This window comes from Mya arenaria, chromosome 7, assembly GCF_026914265.1.
Source record: "Mya arenaria isolate MELC-2E11 chromosome 7, ASM2691426v1".
Taxonomy (NCBI): domain Eukaryota; kingdom Metazoa; phylum Mollusca; class Bivalvia; order Myida; family Myidae; genus Mya; species Mya arenaria.
This window is the reverse complement of record NC_069128.1, coordinates 3,724,327-3,740,184: the sequence shown is the minus strand read 5'-3', so window position 1 is coordinate 3,740,184 and position 15,858 is coordinate 3,724,327. Positions and strand designations below refer to the sequence as shown.

The 15,858-nt window shown below is 37.2% G+C and overlaps 1 protein-coding gene across 1 annotated transcript; it reads right to left on the bottom strand.

Moving 5' to 3' along the window:
- Positions 1-634: 634 nt before the first annotated feature.
- On the bottom strand, positions 635-14,657 carry LOC128239854 (carbohydrate sulfotransferase 11-like). The gene is made up of 4 exons (XM_052956301.1): positions 14,549-14,657; positions 14,278-14,312; positions 13,619-13,799; positions 635-1,655 (listed from the first exon to the last, which is right to left on the bottom strand). Exon 4 carries the CDS (start codon positions 1,598-1,600, stop codon positions 710-712), a length of 891 nt encoding a protein of 296 aa, XP_052812261.1. The 5' UTR covers positions 1,601-1,655; positions 13,619-13,799; positions 14,278-14,312; positions 14,549-14,657; the 3' UTR covers positions 635-709.
- Positions 14,658-15,858: the final 1,201 nt, after the last annotated feature.

Sequence of the window (15,858 nt, the reverse complement as noted above, 5' to 3'; positions counted from 1 at the left end):
GACCTGTTTCAACATTATGGACAGCAGTCCTTTGATTTATCCCCATTGAATGTAATAGGTTGCTTGTGAAAAACAAAATAAAATCTAACCCTTCACCTCAGTAGCAATACAACATACTTATCCAATTGTGGGGTGCAAGGTTTAAAATACCTATAAACAATTTGTAGAGATGATTATATTCGACATCTGTGATCTAGAGAGACAGCATGACATACATATAAGCCACCCTTCAGTTAGTTTGCAAGTTAGTTCCATTAGCTTCTACTCGTTGTTTTTTTAATTTTTTATTAATGAGCGTCCATTAAAAAAGTGCAATAACTCTTGGCACTGCGCTATAGTTGATGTTATAGTGTGGATGAAGTTTAATACAAAACACACAACGTTGGCCGTTTCAAGTATTTCTACCTATTGGCCTTCATCTAATGATCAAGTTCAACCTACTATCAGTGTAGTTTCATGGATCCTGGTCAAGTTTTTTAGATATTTTTATCGAAGGAAAATGGCCAAGATGCTCCGATTACATCGTAGCAGAGTGATCAAAATAACTTGATTTGTTTAAATTTTTGTTTTATTTTCGAATATTACTTTCATTGGGGTAATTTTGTTACTATGTGCATATTCGATTATTTTCAAACCGTGTTCAAATTTGATAATGAACTGCTCATTTCGCAAATACCACAAACAAAACATGTCACATAAATAAAGTCAGTCAGTTTTTATCTCCAGGCTCTAGCCACACTGGATTCTTTTCATAGCGAAACAAGTCAAAGTCTACATCGTACATTTCCTGAAACTGTTTCATTATCCTCTTGGGCAGTGACCGAAATGCGTTCCTCATGGACTTGGTTCTTTGTTCCTTCCAATCGTCCAATGTTTTCATCGTGACTGATTTCCTTGTATCAAATATAACCGTTTTTAAGAAAAGCTTGTATTCATTATGATATTTCTTGTCTGTAACCTTCTTCAAATATGCCTCAGGGAATGGAACAGAATCACCAAGGTAACCATTGTACTGAAATACCTCCCACAACCGACGGCCTACAGCATCCAGGCCAACGCAGTCAACAGAAATATTACCATGCAAATGTGTTCGCAGTACAATATCAAGGTTATAGTCTACTAAATCTGTGATTTCCCTCTGTAGACGGCTCTCTTTCGGATTGTGGGGAATGACTCCTAATGTTTGCGCGCTCGCCATAACGAGGTTAGTATCTTCATCAAAAGTCTCTGCAGCGCATATGACGTCAAAGTCGTGTTTACATGGGTTACAGTTATACAAAACAGTTTGAAAATGTTCATTCAACTTCGGTTCCGCTTTAAAACCCCTATGATTATAATTGTACCTAACAAATTCCTCAAAAGTCAAGTCATGCCCACATTTTAGCGCTCTCTTGGACACGTTCTGGCGAGCGATTGGAATAGCGTTGCGAGCGGTGTGCCAGAAATCTGGCAATACGAATTTGTCAAGATAAGCCGACCAAAGTCTAGTATATGGATCCCGGGAGAACATGAACTTGAGGGCGGGGTCAATCCATTTGCCTTGTCCTCCCTCCGTTAGTTTCAGTTTATGGATGGTTTTGAAGTCACCATAATGGACCATAAACCGACTAATGTCACTCGGGTATTCGAAAGTTCGAGGATCGTGCTCGATGAACCTGTAGTGGAAATCATAAAATCGGATAACAGAATATTTTGTGCAGAGAAAGCATTGTGTTGAGGCATATACTATTAACAGTTCCGATACATTGTACATTTTAGAGGGTTGTTGTCTAAGAAAGTAGCTTTGGTTGTGTCGTCTTTGGCTTCGTGGGCAATATACAATTCTGCCTTACTCGTTAACTCGGAAGCTATTGAAAACAATAAATATGATAGGAACGTACACATGTTAAAAATGATTATACGCATACGTGTTGCCATGCAGAGCCTATTACTATTGCTAAAACAATTGTTGAGTTAATGCTCTTGATCACAATTTGGGTTGGCATTTAACAGTATTCTCGTGGTGTTACATTAGGTGTGTGGCAACATCAGATTAAAATTAAGATTAATTGGTCGAGCAGAGTTTATGATCAGACTTATGTTAACTGCCTGTGAGTAGTTTCAAGGGGGAGGACGTAATTTCGTTTCTGGCAAACATTAAGTGAGAAAAATGTTTCATGGCAAACAAAATGCGTATTTGGATTGACAAATACCGATTCTGGGACCATTTTTTGCCTGGTAAGTTGATTTTTTTTATAATTTTGAAAAAATCAATGCGTCCAGTGTGTGGGGAAAACATATTCTTCAATCGACATTTTAGTTTGAAGATAAAAAAGTTATTGAACAGATTGTGGCTCGGGAGGCAATGTTTATAAATTAATGTGTTGAATTTATCCTCATTTTTTCGTATTTTCTCGGCAAATATGGCATATCTCTGCATGTTTTAAACCGTGCTTTCGTGTATATCTTCAAACGTCATGGTTATTACTCGACAGTACACGTTTCTTGGCCGATTGTTTTGTACCTTAACCCCCCATTTTGTTTAGTGCAAGCATATTACCCACAGGTTATGGGTTCGTGAGTAGGGGTAAAACAGGGGTTACGCGGCCATTTTTTAGTAACCATAGAAGCCAATAGAAGCACGTAATAGCCACGACGAGAGTCCAGGGGTTCCGCGGCCATATTGGAAAATGGCGGATTTCTTTAGGCGGCGGAGTTAAAATAATTTTAAAATAGTCTATATTGGCGGGTAGGGATAGATGCTGTTGGTTCGATGTCAATTAGCTATTTTTGTGGATAGTCTGCGGCGGATTTCTTGTCATTATTATCGAGCAGAAACTTGAGCAGACGATCTTTTCCTGAACGTCTGCCGTTTTAAGCGGGATATCGCCAGACAACGATAATCCGGTCCCGACCGGTTAGCCAGAACATGTACGGGCACGTAACACTTGGAGTATGTAAACGGCATTCCGCCGATATTCAATCATTTCCACCGCTGACAGTGTAAACCTTTCAACGTTTCAATTAGCGAGACCAATATTTGATAATGGTAAACCGAGATTACATTTATTTTCCCAGCGATAGAAAACTATCCATAATTTTGGTAAGTTTAATATTTTATGAACAGCCAATCATAAATCAGCATTTCTACCAGAGCATAGTATTTTCCCAGTTGTAGTTTGGCCTGAGAGTGAACATTGCTAGCTGCTGCATAGGTATAGCGGGTAAGGGTTAAACCAAGGTAGATCAGATCGCTATGTTATCAGTCTGTGTACAGATTTAAACAAGCAGACGATATTTAGGCGATCTACCGCTTGATAAATGCTGTATTGTTCAAAGTTTAAATTGTGGAAAGATAACAAAGGCTAAAGCAGACTACATGCATTTTATTTACAATATACAGCGTTACATTACAAATATGATCAGTTTATTTACATAATGTTACATACACATTTACAACATAATGTACAATATATATATTTCATGAAATCAGTCAAAATCACCAGCGTTTATCCAACTGTTAAGCTTCTTTGGATAATATTTCCATTTCAAAAATACTGTTTATTGGCTCCTTTACCCTTCGGTTTCAATATCTTCTCAATTTTGAATGCACTGTATGGATTATATTTTGTCTCTGGAGTTCACTTTGATAGAACGTTCCTTTAATATTTTCATTTTGTAAATCGCGTAATCGATAAATAGGGAGTGTACCCTTGTTATAATGTTTGTGCACTCTAAATACTTCATACGCTCGAGTTAACACAGTTTTAAGATGACTGACATAATCACCCACTTTTAGTTTGAACGGTTTCAGTTTTGTGACTGTTTTCTGTTCTTTGGATTGTGTGCAAAGTATAAAGCCAATCGCACCTCTTCTTGATTCATGTCTTTAACGGTCGCATTCCAATTGTTCTATGATAGGTATTGTTATAATTGTCAGCAATATCTTGTAGAACGGGCAGAAATGTTGCCGTTTCTTTGGACGAAAATAAGCCCATGAGACGAGTCTTGATGATTAAAATGACCCTCTCTGATGTAGACGCCTAGACGTTTCGTTTTGGGTCGGGAAAGCCTGGATTTCTTCTTTTTTCATGAGCTCTTGGACTTTCCTGGCCTTAAATTCCTAACCTGAAAATAAAATGTTTGTGTAGCAGTTGTCAACAATGATTTTAACGTACAACTAATACATTCAATTTAAACCTTCTTGCTTAATAATTATACACAATAATTAAATTTTTAGTTTTTGAAACCAAAACATAAATATAAACTTACCGTTATCAGTAATCAACTTTGCCGGGGAGCGACTAATGGTTGTAAATATTTTCTAAAACGCTTGCGCCACTTTTTCGCCGGTTTTGTATTTTAGCGGTTGTAACCACACGTACTTGAAGAAGGTGTCAATCACCAACAGGATGTACTTTTAACATTGATTCCAGTCCGCAAACTTGACCATATCGATTAAGTCAGCCATCCACAAATCGTCTTTTCCCGCGCTTATGAGGTGATTTTTTTAAAATCGTCTTCTAGCTGGTTTGTGTAGACTGTAGGATTCTTGATCATTCAAGAATTGTCGTTTCCTATGCATGCCAATGACATTGTTGAATGTCCCTTCTTTTTTGACCACTTTATTCAATTTCTGTGGTCCTGCAAACCCTGCAGCGTGTTTGGGGTCATAATAAATTGTTTTTAAATAATCTTTCCAAGAAGCCATGTCCACTGTTCAGAGTTCACAACATAAATAAACAACTTCAAGCAATTAGTATCAATGTATACATTTTCTGTTTCCTCTCCACTGACGTCACCATCAGATTCCTCCTCTTCACTATCTTCATTGTCGGTAAATTCCGTATCAAATAAATCTTTAAAAGAGTTCTTGTGCTTTCTTAATGCATTTGTCACGGCTGAAGTGGTACTGTGTCCTTTGAAAATGAGTTTAGCTATCTGAGCCATAATTTGCGTATGCAATCTACTGTTTCTGAGTGGCAGAATGTAGTTATCTTTAAAAGTTGTACATTTGGTGAAAACAACCTTTTCGTTGTAGGGCTTTATGCGCTTTTCTGCCAATTCCTGTGTCTCGTCACTTTCTTCTCCATGATCTATGATAGTGTTATAAATATTCTGATATTTTTCATTAGTTCTCGTTTTTTTTTCCACAATTGTACATGAGCTTCGTTTTCTTCTACAGAATCATCCTGTTCAATGTCACTCATATCTTCATGTTTTCTTTTCTTAAATTCGCCATATTCAAGACACCAACTATTTTTAACATGGCTCTGCACATCATGTGTGGTATCAAATAATTGTCCACAATCGTCACAAGCTTGTCCTTTATCCATATCGTCTAGCGAGGGCTCTTCTACGATGCTTTCCGTCTGAATGTCCTTTGATGAATGATGAATTTCGGTCACATTTACCACTTTTATAGTTTTTTCCCTTGTCACGTGATTTTTTAGCTCTGTATTTTCTTTATTTGGGTCAGCCATACTGCATTCAATAGTTCCTTTTAGGTGTAAAGGGCTTTAAATCTACCACTAAATATCCGTATGGATGTTTAGTCGCTTTAGCGAATTGTTTCAGCAATATGTCACAATGTCCGGGGTACATTTGTCTAGCGAGTATCATTATTGTCTGTTTGTCTACTGGGTTGTTAAACAGTACCAAATAATGGCAATTGCGGCGTTGAGTAGGGTCTTTGTTTCCGAACAAATTCTGATTGATAGAAATCACAGAGAGAGACCTGTGATGGGAGCCCTCTGTAAATAAGTCCGTGATCCTTTTATCTTTGCCTGCTTCAAAGAACATATCGTCTAAATCAGTATATTATTGATTCTTGGATCAAAGAAATCGCCATCTTCCAAATCGGACGGAATGCCTTGTATAAACTCAACGTTTGGCACGACTGAAATCTGAATGACTCTGTATAGCGGCTGCGATCTCTTGTAAAGCCATACGATTCTTTGAATATCGAGCGTAATCCTTCCTGAGTGATGTTGCAATATATCTTTGACCATTGATGTTTTACCACACGCTGTGGGGCCCGATATGATCATAGTGAATGGGTGCTGAAAGGGGTGGTGGCGTTCCCATCATCGGTGGTGGTGTTGGTTGTGTTCCCATCATCGTTGTTGTTGTTGTTGTTGTGGTGGTGGTTGCGGTCCCGTCATCGATTGTGGATTTAAAAATACATTATGTTTCTGTTTAAAGTGTCTCAACATAGCATCCTTACTACTTAACTCCCGATAGCATGCTGGACACTGTCTAGTTTACATGTTGTTCCTCTGGCTGTCGACTTACAAATGAGGCGAAAAGGTGTTTTGTCTTTTATTTATTTCAATAGAAATATTTAAAAAAGGGTAATCTATACTTTGTCACATTATTACTTTGTGTGTGTAGTCTCGCCTGGCTCAATTGTAATCTCACTGGTGAGTTATTGAATTCTTAAATTATGCATTTTAATTAGAATAAATACAGTATTAATGCCAAATTTATTTATTTTATTTCCAGAGGTCAAACAGTCAACATGATGTATTCCTGCGAACAGTGTGGGGCTACTTTCTCTAAGCTGAGTCAATTGAAGCAGCATCGGAGAACTGAAAACCACTGGCCTCGATTTGTTTGTATGACTTGTAAAGAGTCGTTTACCAGACGTGATAACCTTGAAAGGCATATGGAAAAGCATGATAGCGAAAATAGTCATCATTGCCCAGAGTGTCTAAAGGTATTTCTTACCCGAGGTGCCCTCGAAGCTCATATTCAGGAACATCACAAACAGACAGGGGCGGGACAAAAACGACCTGCAAGCTATGACATGTCAGAAAACAGCAGGAAACGACAGAAGCAAGGTCATAATCATGCCAAGTATGTCATGGAAAAAGTAACTGAAAGGAGGATAGAAAAACTCAAAACTGTTGCAAGTAATTATAAAATCAATGTGAAAGAATTGGAAATTACGGACTTACAAAACATCTTAAAATATTTGAAGACTCTATTTCAATCGATCATCAGTAAAATTGCTGAAAACATACATTCCAATGACTTGGTGGGAATTTCCATAGACAACCCAGAACTGGATTATCCTATTGGATAGGTCTTCCTATCTATCTCTATAGTCACGGTAGTCATTATGATGTAATAACCAAGATGACAGCATTTCTTAACCGAAATTATTTCTGTGATCAGTGCAAGAAGGGTTATCAGCACAAAGAACGCCATTCATGTAACAACCCGTATAATTTATGTCGTCGTTGCATTCAAACTGCAGAAGAATGGAATATTGTAATACATGTAATTTAAATTTCTTAATCAGGACTGTTTCATGCAACATATGAAGAAAACAGAAGATGGCATATCCACCTGTGATACATTCTTCAGATGTAAGCAGTGCAGTCAACTCATCAATCTCTCAAAGCATAAACGCCCTCGTGTGCGGAGAAACCTTATGCAAAACATGTAAAGACTATGTAGAAGAGGGTCATCAGTGTTTCATGCAACCTGTCCAAGATGTTAATGAAAAGCAGCAAGTCCACCATAGAAAAAACATTGGAAACAAAGTACATATTCTTGGTTTTGAATGCACCCAAGATCAACGCCTTGAATGTGAAGATGGTTATCAACCAGGAGCCGAGGCTGTCTGTGCGAATTGCAGGAAATCTTGGTGTGGTTGCTATGAAATAGACCAAACTTGTGCGTAGTTCATAACGTATGCGGAGAATGCATAGCTATCAACATAACCCCGTCTTCCAAATGCTTCAAATGTGGAACAAACGAACGATTCTTTGCTGGACCGAACACCACATATTTGTTCTGTAAATGGCTATTTTCTGAAGAGAATGAGAGTCACGTTTATTTGTCATAATTTCAAGGGCTATAACAGCTATCCCATTCTCCGATACTTACACACCAATGCAGTCCTGCCTGAAGTCATCACAACGGATTCAAATTACATGTCCATTGTTATGCCGGCAAATAAAAATCGCATGATAGACTCTCTGAATTTTATTCCAATGGCCCTTGCTGATATGCCTAAAGCTTTTGGTGAGACAGAGTTAGCCAAGGGTTACTTTCTACATTTATATAATAGGCGTGAAAATCAACAAGCAATCTTGGATCATCTCCCTGATATTGATTACTACAATCCAGGGGACATTAAGCCTGAAAACAGAGCCAAAATCATAAATGGTATAATCAACACTGCATTGATCGGTTAGATTTTCAAACGGAACTTGTACGGTATTGTCGATCTGATGTTGATATTTTGAGGAAGTGCTGTTTGAAGTTTAGATCATTGTTCATGAACCTTACCAGCGGAAAAGACAAAAAAAAAATGAATTCACCCTTTTGAGAAATGTATTACCATCGCTTCTGCATGCAACTTGGTATACAGGACACTCTTCATAGATTCAGATACAATCGGAATTAGTCCTCCTCATGGATATAGAGCTGAAGCAAAAACAGTCTCTGATGGCGTATAAATGGCTGTCGTATTTGGACCTTACAAAGTGGATGTATACTACGGAACTGCACAAAGAGAAAAGATTGTTTTTGGAGTTCCATGGTGTTTTTGGAATGGTTGCCCAAGGTGTTATTCAAGGGTCACCTTTAATCCAGTCACAGACCAAACAGAAGCTTTCAGACTGTACGAAAAGGCCACCAACGATATGAAAATCAATATTATGATGTGACATCCCTCTACCCATTCATTAACAAGACTGCAAACATTCCCATGGGACATCCCAAAATTATCACAGAAAACCTCAAAGAGATAGGCCAATATGAAGGTCTCGTCAAATGTAAGGTACTCCCACCTAAAGGCCCGAACATGCCTGTGTTGCCTATGAAGTGTACGGAAAATTGATGTTTAATCTCTGTGGACATGCGCAGATATTTTCACCAGGGTTCCTGCAATCATACTCGTGATGAAAGAGCTTTTGTGGGTACCTGGGCCAAAGGTGAACTAAAAACTGCTCTTGATCATGGATATCAGTTAGTAACGATCTACGAAATCTGGCATTTTGACGATATATCCCATATGACCCAGAAACAAAATCTGGTAGACTATTTACGGAGTACATAAACACATTTCTGAAAGTCAAACAAGAAGCCAGTGGTTGGCCAGAATGGTGCACTGATGAGGGAACAAAACAAATGTATATCCAGCAGTACTTGACAAAGAAGGCATTTGGCTGGAATTCGATAACATTAAGTCAAATCCAGGGTTAATGTCATTGGCCATGTTAATGTTGAACTCTTTTTGGGGAAAGTTCGGTCAGCGTTCTAATTTGACTCGTTCTACGTACATGAGCGAGCATGCTGAATTCCTGGATATAATGAACTCTGATCAGCAAGAAATTAAAAAAATGTGCGTTTCTTGAATAATGAGGCTGACCAAATCGACTGGGCATACAGCAACGATTTCATTGAGCCCTCGTCACGGACGGATGTGGTTATAGCGGCTTATACAACGGCGTAAGGTAAACTCAAACTGTACAGTTACTTACATCGTCTTGCTGAAAGAACTATTTACTGCGACACTGATTCCATCGTTTTTACCGTCAAACCCGAATGGGAACCGCAACTGGTTGATTTTCTTGGCGATTTAACTGATGAAGTGCCTGGGAATAACAGTCCTACCCAGTTACTCCAATTATCAGAATTTCCCCACAGATCTGAGCCTGGTGGGCTAACGGTTTAAGATATATTGATCAGGTCAGTGTGATGAAATGTTCACCCTTGGAGGCCATAAATCTATGGGTTAAATTGGCCTCTCTGAGAAAAGGAATGCTGATACATGAATGCATGTCCACTTACATTTCAGAGTTTTAGAGTTAAATTAGAAAGGCAAACTTGGGTTACAAAAATCACATCGCTATTTGATGTATTTTTAATTAGTGTAAATGTTAAATGTATGAACACAATTTACAGCAATAAACTGATCAACATCCCATGAATTAGTTTCTTGGTTATAGAAACATTTAATTGAACATACATGGTAATATTGAAAGAAAAAAGAACATCAACATGCATACACTCTTTCATGATACAATTAAGAGACTCACTCAACAATTTTATTTTTCTGTATTAGTTTAAAGTTATTTGATTAACTTGTAAGAATAGACCTTAATCAGTCCAGCAGACACATTTTTATTAAATTTGTTAATCGTATTGCAAAACAGTTCGTTAAATTGTTTTAGTGTACATATTTTAACTCACTAAGCTGAAATATATGCTGTTTAAATCCCGAAGCCAATATTTTTCCAAATTCACTTTAACATGGGATAGATTTTTAATTAGATACATCTTATTCAAGCCTGAACAAGTACCTTTACCTTATGTTTGTTGAAACGAATATATATTTACATCATTATAATATGTAGATGATATATTGTAGTTAAACTACTGTTAATACATTCTGTTACTTTTAAATGCTACAAACTAGTGTATAAAATTCAATGTCATGTTAACATGTTAAGTCTCGTATTACAATATTGCCAGCTGGATGTCCGTCCGTTTTCCCTCTTCAAGATGTCATTGTTTCTGCAAATATAAAAAAGTGTTTTAAGTATAAAAATGATTAGCATTTCATGGTTAAAACATATTGAACTTCTTATGTACAGGCCCCATGGGCCCGTAGCTATGCCGAGGCAAACCACTGCAGCTACCTGGGTGACGATATTTAAAACAACCGAAAATAATAGTAATATTATATGCATATAATGTTTAGTAAGAATTGCACGGAACTCAATAAAATGATTGTTCACATTTATATTTCTAAACCTATATCCAAGTATCTTGGTAGATTTGGTGAGCGCAAATGTTATTTTAATCGGCAATTCGTTGTCTGCTGCTCATGATTCTCAAAGTCTCAATAAAAAGTTTATGCGAATGCCAATTTACTATGTAAATGAAATGAATTCAGCAAAGAAATCTTGAGAAAGTTCGAAAGGCAAACTGCCTAATTTTCTTTGCATAATTGTACGTGTTATAATAAAGGCATCATTATTATGATTTTAAAACTGAATACCTAGGCGTTGAAGAAGCCTGTGGTCTGAGTTTTCGCCTACTTCCTCTCTGTCGTGTTTCATCCTGTCTCCTTTTGTCACCTTTTTCAGTCTAAAGGCCTAGGCTAGCTCTTCAGGGTCTGTCACCACGCATTCTCCGATACTGTTCACGTTCGTGTCTGGACCAAGATCAAATTCTGTGACTCCTGTATCGGTTTGAACCAGACTGCCAGAAAGTAGAACATTTGGCATTTGTTTAAATGGCCATCAGCAGTCAAATAGTAAACTAAGACATTGGACATTCTTAGACATGTTTTCAATGGCACTTATTGGTGGCATCCAAAGCTGTGGGTTTCTGTTATCTTCAAACGATTTTGCATTCAATGACAGTATCGACAACCTAGGTGTCAACTTTTTAGATTAAAAAAAATACAGTTTTGTGCAGTCCGGTTCGGACTATGGTTTGGCAAGCATTCATTTCTGAACTCGGGAAATCAAGCGTTAGAGTTGTTGTTTTACTGTCTTCTTTCGAGATTCTTCTCTTTTTTCCCCGTTCTGTTTAAGACTCATTTGCAAGTTTTGCAGACATTCGTTTTAATGTGACTCCTTTTGTTGATTTAACTTTTTGCAACAGCAGTATTGACCCTTCAACACCACTCAAATCGGGTATGTATATTTAAGAAACGTTGCACAATACTTCCTGTGCACCATACTTTAAAAAAAATCACAAAAAAATCCGTCCCATTTTCATCAATGACAATTCAATTTAAGAGATCTTTTATAATAGGGCTATTGAATATCATCTTGACATATGTTGTTTTTAGATCTGAAAGAACAATAAACATTATATAAATATAGCCCACATTTTGATGATGATGATGATGATGATGATGATGATGATGATGATGATGATGATGATGATGATAATGATGATTCCTTAAATTAAATTCTGTAAGGGCACACATTTACAATTTTATTTAAACGTTAAAAGTGGTCTTAAAAGTACTAGATGATATTACATGTGTTGCATTATGATATAACATGTATTGTAATATATATTTATATAAAACAATGATTACATACATTTAAATCCTATTTCCAAAATGAAAATAAAATCACATTTACATACTTAATTTGACTGTTCACTTTCTAAAATCCTGAATAAATGGCCATTAATTGTCAGCCCAGCAGGGGAGGACGATTTATGACCACAGAACTGTTAACTATGATTAGCTATGCTGATAAGCACCAGCTCATTTTGAGCACATTTTGGAGTAACTGAGGTAGGCTATAACATAACTCACTTTCTGGCGGATGGTCCGAAAATAATGCCTATACGCTCGAGAAACCCAACAACAAAGGTCAAACATCTATTTGCAAAGTCCGTGGCATCACACTCAATTTTAAGAATGCGCTGGATATAAATTACGATACATTGCATGGTTTAGTAGCCGGTACATCCTCGAGAGAAAGTGTAAAAGTGACTGATAACTATAAAATTATGAGAAACCCAGACACATGCCATATTATAACGAAAACAGAAAAGAAAGACTACAGGATTATGTTTGACAAACGCGTTCTCACAAGCAACTATGTTTCGGTGCCATACGGCTTCTAGTTCACAGCGGAGACCATTTTAATAATGTAAAATAAATCAATTGATAAAAAGTGATTATTTCTAATTTGTTAACAAATTCTGAAAAAATGATGTTAAATGTTTTGACAACCGTTGTAATATATATGTTTGTATATACAATATTATATGTATACATGTCTGTAATGTTTTTCAACATGTTAATTGTGTGGTAATAAAATCTTAAACATTCATGTTCTCTTTTGTTCTCTTATCATTCAAGCCTATGAGAGACTTTTCAAGCAAAATCGACTGCTCCCTATCCCCTACGGCCAAACAAGCGCAGTAGAACCATTCTCGTCTGCTAGCTATGGCAAAGATAAATTTTATCGTCTGGTTGATTAGTGAAATTCAAATAACACCCGATATAAAATTAGCGGGCTGGTATCGGATATTCAAACGTTGTCGTCTGCTAACCAATATTACAGCGAACTGTTATCCCGCTATATACTGGCGGGAGAACAGTGTTCTTATGATGCTGCATTATTATTTATTTATTATTAGCAGACGGTATTTAATTTATAAGGCGCGGTCATTTTAGCGATATAGACACTTTAGCAGGCGATCTTTTCCTGAACGTCTGCTAAAGTTTCTGCTCGATAATAATGACAAGAAATCCGCCGCAGACTATCCACAAAAATAGCTAATTGACATCGAACCTACAGCATCTAGCCCTACCCGCCAATATCGACTATTTTAAAATTAATTTACATCCGCCGCCTAAAGAAATCCGCCATTTTCCAATATGGCCGCGGAACCCCTGGACGCTCGTCGTGGCCATTTTGTGCTTCTATCGGCTTCTATGGTTTCTAAAAAAAGATATGACCGCGGAACCCCTGTTTACCCCTACTTTCATGTCCAACCTTGAGAACGTTCTCTTAGCCTTTCAAAAAATGTCACCAATACTACTGTCAACCCAAGAAACGGACTTGCGGGAGGTTCATAGCAACGTATAGCTCTCTTCTTACTGTAGCTTATATGTTTTTAAACTCGAGTTGTTTTCACAAACCTGATCGTGCGCTTCCATGAGGTACAGCCGACCTTTGGGACGACACAAAAGGCTAGAGATATACTCGGGACACCCAGAATTCCGCATTTGATGTGGCGTTCGATAATTCCGGTCGCCTAGTGCAAACGTCCCTCACTCTGGACAGTCTTTGTTCGTTCCGCCTGGCTGCACTGTACAGTCCCTAGAAATTTAATACACAACTTTGGGAACCTTAAATTCCTTAAAAATCATGTTATGATGAAAACCCTTGTATATCTATACCTTTTACTGAATTGATACAAGTTTGTTCTTATATACTCGTTTCGACAATAACATTCACTCTTTTAGTTTTGTATGATTTCTGCCATTCGTGTTCGAAATTTCGGGGTGGCGAAGGCGGCACAACGTCAGCCATCCTACATGTGCGTACTGGTGGTTTGTTCAAATTGAGTGATAATGATGCTCATTGCTGCTGCTGCTGCTGATGATGCTGCTGATAATGTTGTTGTTGTTGTTGTTATTGTAGTAAATGTTGGGTTAGACGAGATGAAAGTTCATTCAAACGAAGATCAACGAACGAACTTATACAAATACATAAATACACACAAGATATGTAACTGCTTGGTATTATCATACAGAACTGTCATTGGCTCTACAAATAAATTTATGAAAAGGCTTACCTCAGCTACCTGACTTTTGATTGCAGAAACGTTTCCTGAATTTTAAAACAAACATCATTTCCCCTAATTTGTCACCTACTGTAAAAAAGTATTCGCGAAAAACTGATGTCGGATTATATAGTCATTTATGTAACATGTCAAGGAAATACAAGCGATTTGATAAAACGGATCTCAGTTTTTGCAAAGAAGAATAATACATCATATAAAATGATATTTACATTCGCAATAGGATAAAAAAGAATATATTTAACTCAATTTATGCCCCACTCACTGAATTTGGGTAATGGCGTGGTCATTTTCCGCAATGTCTGAGTAACTTCAGGCTCTTTCCGCTTAATGACATCCACAGAGCTAAACTTTACCAGCACAGATAGGACAAGCACGAGGCACACGACCAAAAGCATAGCAATCGACCGATGCATCCGGTATTTGATGATGCCCATCACTTCCAGTTCCGGTTTAGTGCTTTTGCGTTCACGTGCTTAGTTGATGATAAGATCAGCTCGGCATGCTGAAACTATATCAAGGTAATAACACTATGGTATAAAAATATTTGTTGATTTCAATGTACGGTGTAGCACAGCCTTTAGAATAAAAAAACATATTTTATGACCACGAGTGAAATACAATGCCATCTTGCATTTAAATCAACAAACATTCCCTTCCTTTTGTGACTTGCATTTCACGTGCTTTTTTAACCCCCCCCCCCCTCGAAACATTTGCTTGACGAAAAACGATATGGTGAGCCTCTCCGGAGGTAAAGTAGCACGTGCGTGGAATTTGCTCCAAAACGTGCCAGCAGTAGGCCCAGTAGCCTAAACTTCTCCCCACGTTCTTTGAAACTTTATGCTTTCAGATATTTTGTATTTCAAATTTAAATAATTAAATCCGGATTTTGAACGGAAATCAAGGTACCTTTTCGGGCAAAACAAAAAGTGTCATTTTAAATTAAATCATATACGATCAGAAATTAATTGCCGAGCATTCAGACTTGTTTTAAATAAACCGTGAAAGGAAACACACAAAAAAATGTTCATCGCGGAAAACGTAAATTACTAAAGCATGCTATCTATAATCTTGATTTATGATAATATTCATGGTGGTTTGTGTTCCTGCCTGCACGACATTGATAAAAAATAAATTTAACGGCCTTTCAAGTTTACACTTTCAAGGAAAATCGATGACCTCGGCGAAAGTTCATGTAGTTTGTTTATTTTTTTATAAACATTTTGTGAGACTAGCCGTGCCTGCTGTAATGATGTTTTAACCAGTTGACACCCCTTGAAGTGGCATTGCTGTTAATTTAAAAAAAATGAGAAAATGTCAAGAGTTAATGATCAAAGTCATCTAAGGACATTATTGAAATTTGTCCTAAAACCTGTATTGATTATCTTTATTTCAAAGCTTTACCATCAAAAAAAGGAAGTGGCCCAAACGTAAGGGTCAATGAAACCACCCACTATTTACATTCTCTTTCAAAACTGTCCAAATTCCATTGTTAAGTTTCAATACAGCATTGAAATCGGTACCATATGAATTACCTATTAATTCGAATATTCAACTACCTGCTAGTTGTCAGTT